General features: G+C 37.2%; 1 protein-coding gene across 2 annotated transcripts; it reads right to left on the bottom strand.

Moving 5' to 3' along the window:
• Positions 1-210: 210 nt before the first annotated feature.
• On the bottom strand, positions 211-18,421 carry hivep2b (HIVEP zinc finger 2b). Of its 2 annotated transcripts, XM_052530663.1 has the most exons (9): positions 18,232-18,421; positions 11,136-11,222; positions 8,998-9,087; positions 4,635-8,850; positions 4,372-4,514; positions 4,104-4,279; positions 3,934-4,029; positions 2,960-3,663; positions 211-2,518 (listed from the first exon to the last, which is right to left on the bottom strand). In XM_052530663.1, the coding sequence occupies exons 4-9, from the start codon at positions 8,577-8,579 to the stop codon at positions 2,084-2,086; spliced, it is 5,499 nt and encodes a 1,832-aa protein (XP_052386623.1). In that variant the 5' UTR covers positions 8,580-8,850; positions 8,998-9,087; positions 11,136-11,222; positions 18,232-18,421; the 3' UTR covers positions 211-2,083. The 2 variants fall into 2 exon arrangements, with proteins under 2 accessions (XP_052386623.1, XP_052386622.1); XM_052530662.1 differs by lacking the exon at positions 18,232-18,421 and having other exon boundaries at positions 11,136-11,330.
• Between the last annotated feature and the right edge of the window lie 1,117 nt (positions 18,422-19,538).

Raw genomic sequence — 19,538 nt, 5'->3', positions numbered from 1 at the left:
GCTTATTATAGAATTTCTTATATAAAATATTGCAAAAAAGTATATGAGAATGTGCTAAAGTATATGGTAAAGAAGTACAAAATAAAATCTGCATTTTTAAAAACATTAGCGATGAAAATATATTTACTTATTTCTCTGGTTTGTTTATTATTAATATGCATATATAATTTTGAGATAAGAACACTGTCGACAAGTTTTTATAATAGAACTTTAATTTATTTATTTTTTTCTTTTTCTAAAGGACATCTTGTAATCAGAGTAAAACAAAAACAAACAATTAAATAAGAAGAAATCAGCTGCCTTTATGGGCAAAACAAAAGAAATATTCATGAACTTCTATAAATGATGATCAGTCCATAAGATAAATAACAGTTGTCATTTCTAAAATGCCATAAATTCAAACTAGATACCTCAAAATCTTTAATATGTAATACTGTAAACATGATATGAAAGTTCCTTCAGTATAAACTCAGTTTAACTTCACCATCTCAGCATTTTTAAATACTCAGACTATTAATATAAATACAATAAACTGCCTGCTACTTCATATGATATACGTATGTTTAATATGAGATAGCACTTATACCTTCTTTAAAGACATTTAAAATGACTTAAGCTAAAAATTCATACATTCAAACAATCAGACAGGTTCACCAGACAAGACCCTTTCATCTGATGGCGAGAAAAACCTGAAAAAGCAACTATCCCTTCATATATACAATTCATTTTTGTTTACTTCAACACAAGCCACTCTTCAAACGTAATTACAGTACAGGATAGCGATGTGTGTATTTGTGTAAATATGTATGTGCGTATATGTGTGTATGAACACGTATGTGTAAGTGCACATATAATTGACTTAACAGTGACTGGAATGTTGTGCCATATGATTAATTCAATGAAAATTCATTTAAAAGAGCTTCAATATTGATGACACGGCATTCAGTCTATCAGCTCGCTAGAAAGTGCTTCGAATAGTCATCTTAATGCACAATACTTACCACTTTTTATTTAATAATATGATGTTATATGCAGATCTATTCTATTAAAAATGCCTTCTAATGACATTTATTTGCTTAAGTGCAGAAAAATCTAAAAGTTAAATAAAGGAGGCGAGGTATGATACAATAGAAAAATACTATACGGTGGAGAAGGTTTAAACTGTTTAAAGAATTTATCAACAAATTTGGGTTCATAATCTTGAACGCACATAATGCAATTAAGTTATAAAGGTGCCAGCAAAAATATACAACAGCATACAATGCAATGTCATAGCACAGATTAATGCAAACTTTAACGTAAATAATAATTGCAATCTCAAAAAGCAACCACAGTACTTCATATTAGTCCAACTTAATGACCACCACTATTGTTAAGTGCATGAACAGGGTACATCGAATGACCTTCTCTCATCAACGGATATGCAAACATCTTCTTAAAAGGCACAAGCAAAAGTCAAAGACGATTTCAGTAAGAACGGCGACTGGTATTTTGTATTATAATTGAGACTTAATGATGCACTTTCAGTCCTGTGAAACTCAGAATTATAGTTTTCACGAAATATTGATATAATTTTCTTGCATGTATTGTTGCATATATGCAGCTTGTACATGTTCATAGTTGTAACTGATATGGCAGGAGAATATGGCATATGCATTGACCATAAATGCCAAATGTTTTGCATATTCTATGTATAACGTTTCTGCCTATGTTTCCAAAACTCCTTGGTTAGACGACAAAAACACATCTAAGCAAGTTTGATTTAGTGCATCTTTGCCTTCCGCAATCTCAGACTGCAAGGGGGCGCTAAGGTTCAACTACTGAGCAAGTTAGTTAAAGTTTGTTAAACTTGGCATGTTTACAGCAGCTACCTGAATAATAACACATCCGGGTTAATGGCAAAGACACTTAAAGGTAACTCTATCGCCCCCTTGAGTACAGAAGTTTGCTACCGCCAGTGCAACACAAGAACCCACGTAATGTATGTTGAATGCAACCACTGAATAAGTGCATAAAATATGTTTCTGGTCTGAGCTTGAATTTAAGATTTCCTTCTGAATGCGATTATATAGTGCTTACAAAGTCAGCTTTTAGGCAGTTTCTCAGCTGCATCTTTAGATGTGATACTGAGGGATGCAATAGCTTTTACACAGATGTAGACGCTCTCCTCCTTCTTATCGTCTTTGCTAGGAAGGCCAGTAGAAGAGGTTGCTATTTCTCCTCTGCAGGCCACTCCAGGATCTGGGACAGAGGCTGAGGTCTGGCCGGAACTTGCTGTTTCTAATATGTTCCCCTGTGGAATTGATGGGAGCACATTTCTCTCCCCAGCAGCACCAGAAGTTGATATGGTGGGAATTCTTATCCCCCCAATAGGGTTCATCGGAACAGGTGTTGGCACCTGTCCTTGAGAGTGCAAAGGCAAATGGCTGAAGATGTCTGGCTGCAGGGTTGTGGACAGATCTTGTCTGCTGCATAGGCCGTCAGGAACATACAGATTCTGAGGAGTATCCCCTTGATCCTGAAAGAAAAATCAATGTTGTTCTTGATGCTGACTGAATTGTGGTATGTAAACTATTCTCAGATAATTAAATAAAGTCATCAGACTTGGTTTATACTATCATGCCATTAAGGCTTGGCACCGAAATTGGCTGCATAGCAATATTTTATCCTAAAATTCTGGCTTTATATTCTTTATGCAGATTTCATTCTATACAAAGAATGCGTATAATGACCATGGCGTTAATATTTTACAATTGATGAGGTACACTTTTGTCTCCAAAAGCAATGGATAAAATGCAATGTGCCTTCCTGTAGCTCAATCAGTATCAGTAGAGCAATGCCAAGGTCATGGGTTAAATTCCAAGGGAAAGCAAGACTTGATTGTGTACCTTGAATGCATTATGTGTCGCATTGGATAAAAGCATCAACAAAATGCATAAATGTACATTTAAAAGCATACCATAGCGGTGTCTAAGCGCACTCCGATGACTGGTCGAAAGGGAGTAGCTTGAAATCTCACACTCCTTCCCTGATCCATGAGGGTCCTGTGCTGATAAGACCCCCTCCGTGGGGACACGGCCCTGAGCACCCCTTTTTGTCGACCCAATGGAGACTGCGCTCGTTGCCTCGATGGGTACAAACCTGTAGGTCTTACAGGTGACAGCTGCCGGATAGGTGAAAAATTCCCTCTGATGCTCAGATCTCTCCTTGGAGATATGGCTCGTAAAGGAGATGAATCACGGCTTGACAAAAGGTGATGTTGTGGTGAGAGATCTCCTTTTGGGGACATGTACCTCTGGCGAGGTGAATCCCAGCAAGGCGTCAGCAGCTGAGGTGGGCAAGGCTCAGAGGAACTACTTGACTGCTCAAAGGTCAGATCATCATCAGTACTGGGAGAAGAAACTCCAAGCTGTTCCTTGGGTTGATTACGGCTTGGGTCAAAGTGTTTAGGGAGACAGCCAGACAGACATAGCTTGTTGACTGCATAGGACTGAGGACTTGTGCTTCTGGACAATGTTTTTGGTGTAGAATCACCATCACATTCATCATCTTCATCATCATCTTGTTCATCCTCATCAACGCCATCAGAATCTTCCACATCTGAGAACTGATGTTTAACAGTTGTTTCCACTGGCATGATGCCTAAGGACTTCTGCGTGTCATCTACACAGGCAGTAAAAAAGAGAAAAAAATGTAATTAGTGTATTGTTCTAATATTGAGTGAAAACGAGCATTTCACCCCACCTTTAATGAAGAGCATTTACTTAATATATGATAATAAATGATTTAGTAAATTATTTCCTACACATTTTTTAAATACTGTATATAGGGATGCTAACACCTTGCTACTAATAAATGTAGTTACACTTAACGCCTTACTACTTGTATTAGCTATGTTACTGCCCAGTGTTGCATAATTAGTAATGTTCCTACCAGTGTCCTCTGTATTGTCCATGGCTGTGGGTGAAACTCCAAGTTCAAGGCATTTTTTCATGTGAGCTTTTGACTTCATATGCTTGGTGAGATTCCCTAAAAAACATAGGGGTTATTTTCTATCCCAATCTTTTGTAATCATGCGTGAAGGTAAATATGATAAAACCAACCTTTAGTTTTGAAAGCAAAGTTGCAGCACTTGCAGATGTAGGGTCTCACATCTGTGTGCGTCCGTATGTGTTTCTTGAGCATGCTTGGCTTCTTACAACGAATGCCACACTCTTCACATATATACTTTCCCCGACCACGTCCTCTCACGTACACATATTCCTCATTGGACTTATAACTGATAGAAATAAACAACCAGAACATTCCATTATGATGCATTGCTACAGTCACATATGAACATCAGCATTATCAAAAAGTACATATACATACCCTCCTTCAAAAATCTTCACACGCACTGGTTCTACTTGCCGTATAGTGGATGCAGCATCCTCTCGTAAAGATTTGCACCTCTGGCTAATGTCTCTTAGCCTCACGGCCTGTTTTGTATCTTCCTCTCTGTAGTCCAGTGTAACCTGCAATAATACAACAGACCTTATGCAACAGATGGCTAAATAACATTGGCATCAACATACAGGTGCATATAGCACAGCAGCAATAGGCAAATCAGCAAAAACCAACAACAGATAACATACCTGTTCTTGTTTCGGTCTCCAGGGGGTGGAGGTCACAAGTAGTCCTGGTTGAAACATGCTAGCGATTGAATAAATAGCATTCTGCCTGCTCTGTTTGGATCGGAAAAGAGCAAGAACCATCCCAGTGCTAAGATCCAGTGGGTTAGGGTTATGGCATTTCACAAACCATGAGGCATACTCTGAGATATTTGCAGCTGTTTGGGTGCTATTTGGCTTAGTGGAGTTGAGATAGCACCAGCTCACACAAGTAGTAGTGTGAAGACCTGGAAACTTGGAGAACAGTAAAGCACCAGTGATTGCCGAGGGCACTGCACCTATACTAGAACCAGGATGATTACTAGCCATTATGTGTTCAGGTGTTGGTTTTTGCTCCATTATAGCAGCATCTTGAGGAAATCTGGCAGAAGATGACTCTGGATTGCTGTAAAAGTCTCGGCTGGGCTCATCCATATCTACCTCCTCAGTGGGCTTAAATAGCTCTGAAGTGCTTTCTGATTTAAAAGCTTTCTTGGGACTTTCTTTTTCAGCTTCAAGATTTCCTAGCTCCACAGCACTAAGCTCTTCAACAATCTGTCCATACATTTTCTCGTCTTTGACTCGTTTCTGCTGCTTCACTTCAGTTAAAAGTTCAGTGCTACTTGCAGGTGAGAGCATGCGTTTGTTTGCTCCACCACTGGGAGCCTCTGTAGTTGAGATGGTTTTGGAGGTTAATGATAGAGGTATCCCTGTTTTTAGCTTTGCTGGTGATGCCTGAGGGCTGCGCAGTAGTCGGCTAGGGTGCCCTGATATTGGAGATAGTTCACAACCTACGTTATTTTGTGCCGTGACAATGGCAAGACTTTGACAGGAGGCTTGATCTATGTAAGAGATAGGATTCTGTATTTGAGAATCCAGAATATGAGATATACTAGTATATGTTACGTTCCCGTAAGATGGTACTTGCATCTGAATTCTTACAGGAACTGGCAAACTGGATGTACTTTGACTGGCTAATGCTTGCTGAGCTTGCGAAAGAACTGCTATCGTTGACAAAACATTGCCTAAACTCTGGGAGCAATCTTCTTGGGGTTTTCTTAAGCTAATATAAGATTCAGTTACCCTGGATTCTTCAGGTTCTTTCTTAATAAAAAGCATTATGCTATCCATATCATAAACATTGCAAACATTGGGTTTAGCATACTGAGTTGAGGATTGGACTGGGCTATATTGTTTGAGTTGGGGAGAAGGACCACCAGAAATCAAAGTGTACCTAATTTTCTCAATGGATCCCTCAGGTGAAAACAGTTTGCTTGGAGAGGTTGTTCTCTTGCTCATTTCATCTGAGACTGTGCCGCCTTGCATCTCAGGTTCACCACTTAATGATGCCTGCCTAATCAAGAAGGCCCTTCTACGCTCTTTAACCTCCTCTTGCCGAGATGTAGATGGAGAAAGACTACCATAATCAAAAGACTTGCTTCGAAATTCTGGAACCTCTGAAAGTAAATTATAAGGTGTCTGCTCTGAAGCAGAACGTCTCATCTCTCGGTGATGACTCTTTGAAATTCCTGGTACAGATAAGAACTCCAAAGGCTTATTAAACTCATCTGGGTTGGATTGAGACACAAGGTTAATGTTTTCCTCTCTATCGAGGGACTGGGAAAAACTTGAGCTGTGAGACAAATTGCTATCTTGACTTGGGCTTCTGGAAAGACTTGTGCAAGCGGATTCAAAACTAGATTCCCCAGAAGAACATTCCATCTCTGCTAATCTCAAACGTTTCTTTTTGGGTGGTAGTTTTTCCATTGGAAACTGCGATAGGGTCTCACTCCTCTGTGGCCACTGGAACTCTTCAGTATGCTTTTCCCTTTGCTTGACCCCTACTTCCGGAAGTTTTTCCGGTCTGTCAGGCTCCACGGTTACTCTGATCTCTGGAACTTGGATAGTAGACTGAGATGTTGGCTGCTTAGTCATGTGAAGCTTTTGGTGACGGAAACCACTGCATCCCTGTTGCCAGTCTGCTCCTTCTGTTCTGTGACCCTCCATGCTGTGTTCCTTTTCCATGAATGGGTAAATGGCGATTTTGTCTAAGGGGTGTAATTTAACATCAACTGATTTTTCTGAAGAGTTTAGCCAGTTTAGTGAATTTGTGTGCTGTATGACAGAGATAACATTGCTGCCCGTCCTTCTCTCAGTGTCAGAAAAGGCAGTATCTAAAGTAGTTGGCTTTGTCTCAGTGTCCTCGGAGTATCCAGAAGGCTTGTCTTGCACATGAAAGTCATCTTCCTCCAAGACATTTTTGTCTTTTCTTCGTTTCCTTGTGGAAATTTCTGATAAATGGCTTGGAAAACTGGAACACGACTCAGTTTCTTGATAATTTTCAGCACCCAATTTGGAATCATCTACACTGTGAATTTTTAAGTCTGATTTTAAGCTACAGGCCAGATGAGAGTAGCAGTCTGATTCTGTGTGTCCTTCGTTAGCTGAGTGCTCAAACGCAGCTTGCCGCATTAGTCTTCTCATACCCATTGTGCCCCGGTAGGGAACATCAGCACCTGTCATTCTCTCATCAAATGAGTTACTGCTTCTTAGCCCTTGTGGTGTATTCAGATTCGAATTAGATGAGGTTGGAAGAGAATTACTGCGCAAGAATACACTACTCTCTGAAGCGGTTTCCAGAAGGTCAGCGCTATGGATTTGACATTCTTGGTAACCTTCCTCTTGGAAGGACTCTGAATGAATTTTTATTGATCGGACTATGTCTTTCTTGCTTCTGTGAATGGAGGAGTCTGCGTCAACGGGAATTATGCCTTTGTTCAGTGTAATCATGAAGCTAGATGTGGCTTCATTTATGTCTGTCATGCAGGTTTGTACAGTGATTGACTGCTTTGGCCTGGTTGTTGGCCTATAACATTTCCCGAACATAATTTCTTGATATGATTTGGCACTTGCGTTCGACTGGTTCAACTGTTGCTCAGCACTCTCAGAACGCGAGAAGTATCCAGAATCAGTGCTGCCTTTACTGTATGAACTGGGCAGAGAAAGAGACTGGTCAGAGTCTTGATGTTTCTTCTCCGAAAGACGAAGTGCCAGTCTTTGCTTGGTGGTAGAAAACTCAACCATCTGGTCCACCTGAGCAATAGCAGCAGGTGCCATCATTTCCCGGAATTGCCATAAAGATACTTTTCCTGATGAGCCCGTTTCCTTTTTGAGTGAAGGTTGAGCAGAAACATCGGCTTCCTTTTTTGCTAATATACCCCCTTTTTCTTGCACAAAACCCTCTGTTTCTTTGATATGGCTTGTGGTATGTGAGGGCAAGTCCTCCACAACTTCTTCATCAGTGTCACTGCTCTCCTCAGCATCAGAATGCATTTCACCTTCTGCTACCACCAACTCTTCATCAATATGCTTGCTGTCTTGTTCTGAAAATGAAACCAGTCCTGCTTTTACTACATGGGTGTGAGATTTTCTGTGTTTGTACAGGTTGCTCTTAGTTTTAAATGAGAAACCGCAAGGAATACACGGATATGGTCGTTCGCCAGTATGAGAACGGATGTGCTTCTTTAGTACACTGGGTTTGGCACAAGCTCTCCCACAATACTGGCATACATACTTCCCAGTCTTAACCAACTTCTGCTCCTTTTTGAGGAGGCCCTCTGACAGCAGCTCATGTTCCGATTGAAGATATCGTTTGTTTGGGAGAGGAATGTTCTTCCTCCTGAGCTGGATGTGACACTGTTCTCTAGATTTTGAGGTAAGAATATTTTCTGAAGCAAGGACCTGTGACTCCACACCAGGAGATGGACTTACAGCTGGGGTCTGGGGTTGCTCCACAAGTGTTATTTTGTCCTCTGAGCCAGAGGATTGGCCTCTTTGGGTCATCTCAGATGGCACATGTTTTTCGTCATCTTTGAAACTGATAATCTGTTTGAGACATTGCGCTTCATCTGAGGTTTTAACAGCCTCCATGATAAGGATTTGCTATCTACAGTTGCTGCATTACCTTTAGTTTTAACACAATGAACATCATCTTGCTTCGATGAAGTTCCTTTTTTAATGTGGATTAATAATCCTTCAGTGCTTTAAAGAGTTCGCTGTGATTGTACAGCAGTCAGTCCAACAGCATCATTTTCAAAATGGTGAAATAATAATATCCATACGTTTAAGAGCATGTTCAGTCAAGTTGTTTAAAAATGGTTTCCATCTCTATATGCATTTTTGGGCACCACTTCCAAATTGTCTGCAAACAGAAGAAAAAAAAACACACGTTTTCAGTAAATAAATTCAAATGTTTTCAGTATAGTGAAAAATAACTTGAAGATTAATAAAATGCTGGTACAGTTAAGTACAAAAGTCATTTTCAAGCCAAATTGGCCCATAAACTCACCATGCCCTGAGTAGAGTGTTTCTGAAGGCAGTCTGCCAGCATCATCTCTATCTTTCTGAGGTTTGTGATTGATGTGAAGGTCGTCTCAAACTGTAAGGTCAGGAATTCCTCCATTAGAGAATTAACCAAACTACAAGTACAACAATACACAGGTGGGCATAATGTAATTTGGCTCTGTGACACCATCAATCATTCTGCACTTTAATCTGTATTTGGAATGTTGTTTTTTCTATTCAAAGGAAACTTGCATTTGAAATAAAAACATTACAAAAACTAAGATAACAAAGCGCTAATCCTGAAATATGAATGAAGATTGACTGAATAATATAGACTACCATTCTAAAGTTTGAGGTCAGTAAATTGTTTTGAAAGAAACTAATACTTTTATTCAGCAAGGATGCATTACATTTATTAAAATAGTGACAGTAATACATTTATAATGTTACAAAACACTTATATTTCAAATAAATCTTGTTCTTTTTAACTTTCTATTCATCAAATAATCCTGAAATTTCTTTTTATAATTTTCACAAAAATATTAAGTAGCACAACAGTTTCCAACATTGATAATAATAATAATAATAATAATAATAATAATTTTAAAAAAGTTTCTTGAGCACCAGATTGGCATATTACAATGATTTCTGAAAGATCATGTGAGACTGAAGACTGGACTAATGATGCTAAAAATTAATTTTGCCATGACCGGAATAAATCACATTTTTAAATATTTTAAAATAGATCAGGTTATTTTAAATTGTAATAATATTTCAGTTTTATTGTGTTTATGATTAAGTAAAAGCATCCTTGGTGAGCATTTAAGACTTTATTCAAAAACATTGAAATAACTTATTGACCCCAAGTTATTGAATCTTATTTCATCTTCAGAAAAGCAATAAGGCACCATGCAATATGCCATTCATTTAGTGCATAAAAAAAAGTTACAAAACAAATTCTTCTGAATGATTTCATACTGGCTAGGGAAAAAGTGCTATGAAATCAGTTTTAAAATGTTTGATGTAATGATGGATCCAAGTGTTTGAGATTCAGAAGATATATTGTAGAAGATTAATAATCTGGCAGTGAAGACTAAAGACTAAAGACTAGTAAATGAACCAACAAATAAAACAATTAATCTTCATCCATTATGCAATACAAATTTCTGACCAAATTATTAAAAGTTTAAATTGTATTGGTCAAATAAGTCAACAGGTATAGTGACACAATATTAAACAGACAATATTCCTACTTACACCACCTCTGCCTACACTCTTTGAAAAGATGTGCAAAAATAATTACCATCTGCATACATCAGAGTTTGTATAATGAGGTTACATAAGGTTATCTGGTTCAAACCTCTTAACTAGGACATTCAAACTCTGCAAGCAATCAGAGAAGAAATATCAAGCTCCGCCACGCTATAAAGTCTAAAACCGAATCTTGACATGGTCTACAATGAAGTCAAATGTTTCCCACGGGTCAAGTTAGTGTCTAAACAGCCTGTCTGTCAGAAGATAGTGAGCAGAGGAGAGAGCTGATGTAGGAATGATAAAACACAGCGATCATTGTGCTTTTTTCAAGGTCAATCTCAATCCTGCATTGTCCTCAACACATTGGAGGAGAGATATGGTGGATAAATCTGCCAGAGGCTAAAAGCACCTTTAAAAATTGGGCTGATAAGTTAAATGTGTCAGTATTCAGAGACGAGTCAATAATCGCATGAAATCTGTAACTTGATGCTATTTCATCATTTTAGAACAGCAGCGAGAGTCTGCAAGTGTCCAAGTTTGACCTTCAATCATCCTTTAGATGATCAGATATGCATCTGCATTAATGCATCTACAACAACAACAACTGGCACAACATGTCAAAGCCAAAGGCGGGAAAATATGACCAGACTCAAGAGAATGTCATTACGTCATATATCAGCCCCCCTTGGCATCACTTCCCAGCAGGATGCCTAGCTTCTCATGAAATACAGCAGTGTTGTGTCCTAAAACTACAGCAGGAACAAAATGTATAAAAGAGCTTATCATGCTTCAAAAAAGCAGAGCAGTCAAGGACTGACTTTGACGAGCCCTATGCTTTTGAGTCCGAGTAAGACGTACAACAACAGTGATTGCCATCAATCCACAAACCTGGTGTCCAAATTCAGCCTTTTCCGATGTCTCCAGTCAAATGCAGATGTTCTCATAATTCCTGCTTCCAGTATTAATGTACATCACCTTCAAGAAAAGACAAATGTGCAGGAATTAGTCTCAACAGTCAACCATGTCTTGCTCAATGAGAGTACATTAGAAGAGCTACAGATGTAAGCGAGTCACCACAGAAAATACCTCACTGAGACGCGTATCCAGGAACAAAAATAGAAAAGGGGCCCAGTGAAGGGTTATGCAACGGCCCACATTTGAGGCCACTTTAGCATCAGCGCAAGAAGTAGTGAATGGCCATGCTGCTTGAAAAGGAACTGGAATCAAGAAGGTTTAGCATAGAATAAAGCATTAATCCTAAACTGCACTGAAGCAAAAGATTCAAGATATGTAAAGAATTGCAAAATATAGCAGAAATAGTAAGTAGAATGCTAATATAAATACAGCACTACATAAAACTGGGATTGAAAGTCCTGATAGATGACATATTAGTCATGTAGCTCGTGACTGTGATAAATCAGCAGCATCTTAAAAGCACCATAAAGTCATAACATTCAGTGATGCACATTATTACTGAACAAAGTTTTTCAGCAGCATTGGTTTCAGGATTATTTTTCCTACTCATTTTTCCCATAGGAAATTTTTAAAAGTCTTCGTTTGAGTTATAAGCCACGAATCAATCCAACGAGGAGATCCACAACATAAACTTTAATGTGAGGCAAAAATTGTCTGAAAATTTGGCTGTAATAAGGAGAAGAAATACGATCCCATAAAGCATTGCAAATGACGGAATAAAAAACAAATAATGGTGAAATATAAAATAATGGATTTAAAGATGTTGATTTTATATTAAAACAATGTATTATAGATTTTGTTTTGTTTTTGTGATTTGAGAGCTTGTCATTCAGTTCTTCATGGAAGTGGACATATCTTTTGCTGTGATTTGCTTGTCGTAATTATCTGATCGATGGAGATTTCTTTCCAGAATCATTGGTCATGTCGTTTTTCACCAGGAATTAAGCTGTTTAATTATTATTTTAAAAATTTGCATATACCATCGATTAACAATCCCAGAGCTCACAGTAGCTCCGTCTTTAAATATTTGTAAATTATGGTAGAAATATACATACTGTATACATAAATCAAGCCCCGCTCAGGGTGGTAAATCCTCACTACTTCTCGATTGGTCTGTAACCTTGAACTTTCAGCACAATTCAATTTACACCACTAAAAATATTTGACCTGCTGTGACTATCATCTTAAGTTACAGTGGGGGAAGACAACTGTGTTCTGCATTAGAGGAGCGGAGGGGGTCAGATAACATAATACACTACAGATTCGGTCTTTGTGTTGTAGTTAAGTAACATTAGAGTCCTTTTACAAAAGCCAGTGTCACTATCACTATTGCTCATTTTGCTCAGTGCTGGTGATTTGATCAAACTCCAAAACCTAAGTATTATATTTTAGCAAGCAACTTATTTTGATTCCCCACATTTTGCATCTTTATAATTGATTTACATTACAAAAAAGGAAAGGAAAAAAAAGTTAAATCCTCAGTTAATTTGTCTTGTTTTCCAGTACAAATATCTCATTCTTAAATCAAGATGCATTTATTGAGAAGCACGTATTACATAAAATATTAAATGATGTTTTCTGAAAAATTAGTTTAATGTTAAATCAAGGGGGGAAATATATTCCAGTTGGGTAAGAAAAATGTTTGCTTTCCATTTGAATTAGGTTTATTTTTCAGACCCCATTGGAAAATTTTTATCTTTTAGGTTTTTTAAGGTTAAACACAATTCATACGGTTACATCATTTTGGAAAACCCACTTAATTTTGAAGCACAATTATTTTTCTGAAACACAATATTAAAATTGAGTGATTTTAAGCTAAAAATATGAATGATCCTTCAAATCTTGAGCCTTTTTCTCACGTAGTATTTTTCACTTTTGTTATGTACAAATATCTACATTCTTAAATCAAAATGCATGTACTTAAGAAGTACATTTCTTGATTTAAGAATGTAATTTATTGATATTTGTATAGTAACATGATAAAATACTTGCTAAGAAATCCTACTTTGCATTGTGTAATTGCCTTCCAATTGAGAATAAAACAAGGCAGAGAAATCCCATATCCCATATTTGCATTGAAAGAGGAAAGCATGCTATATCAACACAAGCAACAACACATAAATGTGCTTAAATCTCACGTAAAACCCTTAAGAGACACCCTAGCAATAGTGCAGCATGTTTCGCATGGGCAACTACCACTCTTGAATAATGATATTTTGCTGAGTCAGGAAAGCTGTGTAGACATCAGGTTTATCAGATATGTTCTGTACAGAAGCAGTCCTGGAGATCACTTTATTTACTTTCACAGAAAGCAGTAATGCATCATAGTGACACGAGCAGCCAGCGGAGGAGGAACGTTTGCACGCTATCAAATCACATGCAAATGTGGAGATTTCCACTGGTCAGCAAACTCCTGTGCCTTAGACAGTGGAAAAGCTGAGCAGCGGTATGGAGCCCCCTCTGGGACAGACCATCATATTTATAGACACAAGAGACTTGACCTTCGGTGCTTGTGGAGGATCAGCCATTTCAGGGATGTTCCACAGTATACTTAATGCAGAATACAGAAAGCTGCAGTGCCTTGTGCTCGCTCTCTCTCTCTCTCTCTCTCTCTCTCTCTCTCTCTCTCTCTCTCTCTCTCTCTCTCTCTCTCTCTCTCTCTCTCTCTCTCTCTATATATATATATATATATATATATATACTGTGCATGTCAGAGTCTGTTCTGGGAGTCATAAACCAGTGGATTGACCCCTATGTTTGCCTTACCATTAGTTTGCATTGTTGGGCTTGTTAACTATGCAAGTATTTTAGTTAAACTGGCCTTTTAGTTACGCTAAAGATCAAAGGTGTTCATGTACAGTACTTAGACAAACGTTGGGACTATTATGCAAATGTTTAATGTTTTTGGAGACATTTCGAATGTTCACCAAGCCTGCAATTATTTGTTTAAAAATGTTTTATTCCTGATTGTTTATCATTCTTCCAGTCTTCAGTGTCACATGATCCTTCAGAAGTCATTCTAATATACTGATCTGCTGCTTAAAAACATTTATATTTATTATCAATGATGAAAACAGCTTCTCTGCTTAATATTTTTGTGTAAACAATGAAAAAAAATTTCTTTCCGGGATTCTTTGATGAATAGAAAATTTGGAAGAACAGCATTTATTTGAAATAGAAATCTTATGTAACAGTATGAATATCTTTACTAGTCACTTTTGAACAATTTAATGCATCCTTGTTAAATAAAAATATTGTTTTATATATATAACTTATTTTGCATACCATGATATTTACATATTTGAAAAATCTAATATCCTCTGATTAACCGACTAATCATCATCAAGTATGTGCAGATTCCTATTAGACAAGTTTGATAATGGCACTAAACGTGTACCATATGCAAATAGCCTTGATCTGGAAATTACACTGTAAATGCCACTCACCACGCATGTGCTGTGCAGAGATAAGAAATGTTCCCATGGCAACCAAACGACTATTCCTGCTGCGTTTCACGTTCTTTGTCTCACATAAGTGGGTATTCAACAGGCCAACAGGCATCTTCAAGTAACCCTCCTGCACCTGTGACATCACATGCTCTGCTAGAGGCCCTTACACACAATCACTGCACACAACAGATGGGAATCAGGAAAATCACATGCATCCTTTACCAGGTAATGTGGGAAGTTTGATATAAAGCAAAATTTTTATGGTTTTACTCCATTTACTGTAGAAAAAAAAAGATATTTAAAAGGATTGTTCATTCCAAAATGAAAACTGTATTTTTATTTTATTATTTATTCAGTGAGTTCCATGTAGTTCCAAACCTGTATGCTGCTATATTTTCCATATATGGAATATCAATTTTTTTTGAAGAATATTCAAATGGCCTTTTAATAGAAACCAAGTGCTTAAAGAAGAAAACAGCGTTAAAGTAGTCCATATCTGCAGCTTTGTGATTTGAGGAACAAACTGAATTTTAAATCTCAAAACAAGTGTGTTGCATGTGATTCACTAATTTATGTATGTGGAATGGAGAATATATTTATTAACTAAAAAAGACTTAAAATTTCAGCCGATTCAATTAAGTCAATAAAGTATTTGAGTCTTGTGGACTTCAGGAAACTATGCTGTACAAATAATTTTTCAGTGTTGTAAGATTATTACAAAACTTTAAGATTATTGGAGTATGTTTTACAATAAAATACAATTTCCATTTCAAAGTTTCACATTTAATTCAATGTACTACTTGCGTTTTTTTAATATATATAATTGTGAAATTTACAAGCAATCTGTGCAAGTTTTTGCTTTCAGTGTACAGTGTAAAATGTAATTTTTGAAGTTAATAACAAATATTATTGTAGTATGTTTTAAAAGAAAATGCCGTTTCAGTACATCAGCATTTAATGTTTAATTCAGTGTACTTCTTGAAGATTCTCAAATTATTTCTGAAATTTAATGGCAATTTCTGAGTGAAAATTGTTTCTACACCACATTTTTGTTTTCAGTCTACTGTACTCTGTAAAATTATTTTTCAAAGTTGTAAATAAAACAGAGATTATTGTAGTATTTTTAAAAGAAAATCCTATTTTGAATTTTATGTATTACTTACAGATTCTTTGTAATTATTAGTGAAGTTTATCAATTTCTGAATGAAAATAGTTTCTACACCAAATGTTTCTCAGTGTATAGTGCACAAGCCATATAGACTCCAGTTATGAATGGTGATTTTGGTTTGTTTTACAGGTCTGGAGCAAATGTCAGGATTTTGGGGCGTTATACTTCTGCAAAGCAACAACTGTACGTTTCAGTTCTAACTGTGCATCTTCCCACTCTTTCTCCGACTAGAGAAGGTCACAAGCTTCAGTTTTAAAATAAACGCCTTGAGTTTCTCAGCGTTAGATGAACAGTGTTCTCTGATCACCATGGCAACACATGCTAAGTGCTATTTCACAGTGAAAACTAATGATGAATGAGCTTCACTTCAAGTGTGTGAGACAAACTAGAATCACACAGAATCACGATCAGAAGCATTAGAACATGTCTAGATAGAGTTAATGCATATCAAAACATACCCATAAACTCCATATATATATACAGTGCTTTAAGTGGCCCAAAAGAGGTGTCGGTACTCTATTATAGGCAAAAAAAAATTACTATTATTATTTTTTTTTTTGAAGACTCCCCTCAGGTAACAACAACTATATTGAATATATAGCATATTTTTATATATTTTATATACAGCAGTCAACAGGCAACCTTAATAATAAATCCTTTTATTAGTTTGTGGATTTGCTTGAGCTAGAAAATACTACTGAACATAAATAAAATGTGCAAAAGGATTTTGAAAAAATACCCTTAGAAAGAGCTACTGCATTACTGCATTCAAACTTCCAAACTGACTCAAATGATTCGCGAACCAGCTCCGAACTCCCGAAATGACTCAAATGAATCACGCTCCGAACTCCCGAACTGATTCAAATAATTCGCGATCCCCAAACTGAATCAAATGATTCGCGATTCCGCTTTAAACTCCCGAACTGACTCAAATGATTCGCGATCCCACTCCGAACTCCCAAACTGATTCAAATGATTCGCGATCCCCAAACTGACTCCAATGATTCGCGAACCCGCTTTGAACTCCCGAACTGACTCAAATGATTCGCGAACCCGCTTTGAACTCCCGAACTGACTCAAATGATTCGCAAACCCGCTACGATCTCCAGAACTGATTCAAAATGATTGATTCGCGAACCCTATACGAACTCTCAACTTGATTCAAATGATCCGCGAAGCCGCTCCGAACTCCCGAATTGATTCAAATGATTTGCGATCCCCAAACTGACTCAAATAATTTGCGATCCCGCTCCGAACTCCCAAACTGACTCAAATGATTCGCGAACCCGCTCCGAACTCTCGAATTGATTCAAATGTTCCGCAAAGCAGCTCCGAACTCCCGAACTGATTCAAATGATTTGCGATCCCCAAACTGACTCAAATGATTCGCGATCCCGCTCCGAACTCCCAAACTGATTCAAATAATACACGCTACATGATACTCCAAACTAGGAAGAATTAGGAAGCGTGCATTGTGAAGGGCGCGCTGAAAAGCGGCAGAAGGCAAAGGATTAAAGCCTCTACTAAAACAGATGTCCAAATGTACCTACTGGAAAGCTAAAAGCACGTTCTGGGCGCACAGAGAGGTGGTGGTACGCTCAATATATATTTGGAAGTGCGTACCGGCCCACTTAAAGCACTGTATATATAGGCTATATATATATATATATATATTCATATGAACAAAAAATCCAAAGCGGTTGGTAGATTTCAGACAGTTTTGGTTTATACTAAATGTTTAAAAATAAAAAGTTTTAATCCTAAATCAATCCTACAGTAGATTCTTTTTGCGTTCCCCAAAAAGCCTTTCAGTTAAACATTCTTGAAATAACTTTTTTTCCCTAATCTAAAGAACCCATTTCAACTACAAAGAACCTTTTGAACAATGGGAAGTTTCCATGGATGTTAAAGGGATATTTCACCCAAAAATGAACATTTAACCATCATTTAGATATAGATAAATAAGATATTTTGAAAAATGTTGGTAACCAAACAGTTGCTGGTAGCCATTGAATTAGTTTTTCTTTCAATGGAGGTCAATGGCCAGCAACTATATTGTTACTGGATTCTTCAAAATATCTTCTTTTGTTTTCAACAAAAGAAAGAAATTAATTTGATAGTGAGTAAATGATGACAGAATGAACTATCCCTTTAAATGCTCTTCATGGAACAAGCATTCCAATAAAGAACTCTTGATTTTAAGAGTGTAATAGTCTCAGAATTGCTAAATGTTGGTCAGTTAAGCACAATTATGGGCAAAATGTTGGCTTAAATATTAAACTATGAGAGAGATATTCGAAAGGCCAATCCTAACCACATGCCAGGATGAAACACCATTCCCCTGCCATTACATTACTATGTTCATATCATAGTTTAGTTCAAACTCTCTCACCTGGCCAGATGTTCTCATTCAAAGCCACTGCTCTCCTTCAGGTCAGATTAAACAGTGAAGGTCCCATCCTCAGTGTGTGACTGCCAAAACTCCCATTTTACACTGACTTCTCTCCATTAGGCACAGTTATAGCACATTTACTCACTCACTAGAGCAGTATGAAGTAAGTGGAAAATGATCATGTTTCTTGGTATAAACATGTGAGTGTTGATTGGCTGAGGGCTGATGTCCATCACTGTGACAACACGCTGCTGGCAACAGAGGAATATACTCAGGGACAGAAATAGATTTCTGCTCACTCTGGAGCGCCACGATCCCAGCGCAGAGGAAGGGAGGGAAAGCCGGAGGGAATCTGAGATGGAAATGAACACAGACATAAGAAAGCAAGGACATTATTTAGAATATAACACCTGCAGCGTGCCACACTGCTCAATGTGTGCGCAGAGCCCTGCTGAAGGGAATTTATTAGCACTACCTCAACATAAAGTATGAATATTAAACTAGATTGATATATTTTCTGAAGATAATGTAGTGCTTGCATATGCAGAAAAATGTTAAGGCTGTTAAAGTCTATATAAAACCTGCTGTTCACAATTTACTACACGCCTTCTGTTGACTGATTGATGGTTCACACTTTTTAAAGCAAGTACAGTAAAAGGCTTTTTAGTAAACTGTAAAAGCATCCACCTTCAGCTCATGGTTCACGTGTGTTTTTGCTTTATTTTTATAAAGTAAACGTAAGGGTAACTTTTATGTTGTTAGTGATATTTCAAGATTAACAATTACTGGACTGAATCAACTTCAAAATAACTTAATTTTTTAGGAAAATCCTGTTCAAGTGTGAATATCAAATTTAATCATCAGGCTTTTTAGGAACATTTTTTTGTACGTCTCTCCATCATCATAGTATTGCATTGCATTATATGAATCATATTATAATCATATTATAATCATAAAACTAAGCATTTAAATATTATCTTACTAAGACAAATTATTGGAGATATAAGAGTGACATGCTTATATGCAGTTTATGTAAGTAGTCTGCTATAGTATTATAAAGATATCACTTTTTGTCCATTAAGATATCAGCATTGCAACAAATTGCATGATTTTCACTCAGTTTGGGCCTCTGAATAAAACATTTTGCCCAGTTCCTAATCCACAAAGGGGAAAATTGTACATTCATCAATAATAAGCTAACAATAAAATCAACATGACTTTCCACAGCTGAGTGGAATGAGACATTCATAAAACAAATGCTCACGTTTCCGACATGTTACATTCACTAACCCCAACATTTCAGCAAT

Source organism: Carassius gibelio, chromosome A17 (genome assembly GCF_023724105.1).
Source record: "Carassius gibelio isolate Cgi1373 ecotype wild population from Czech Republic chromosome A17, carGib1.2-hapl.c, whole genome shotgun sequence".
NCBI lineage: Eukaryota > Metazoa > Chordata > Actinopteri > Cypriniformes > Cyprinidae > Carassius > Carassius gibelio.
Note: the sequence above shows the minus strand (reverse complement) of the source record. Positions and strands in the feature narration are given on the sequence as shown.

Bases quoted from the DNA above. Each gene is read 5' to 3' on its own strand.
- hivep2b (XM_052530663.1), bottom strand. From the start codon at position 8,579: ATGGAGGCTGTTAAAACCTCAGATGAAGCGCAATGTCTCAAACAGATT. The intron at 4,030-4,103 runs GTTGGTTTTATC...TATGTTTTTTAG, and splicing joins CTTTGCTTTCAAAACTAAAG to GGAATCTCACCAAGCATATG. The intron at 2,519-2,959 runs GTATGCTTTTAA...TTTTTCTTTCAG, and splicing joins TGCGCTTAGACACCGCTATG to GATCAAGGGGATACTCCTCA.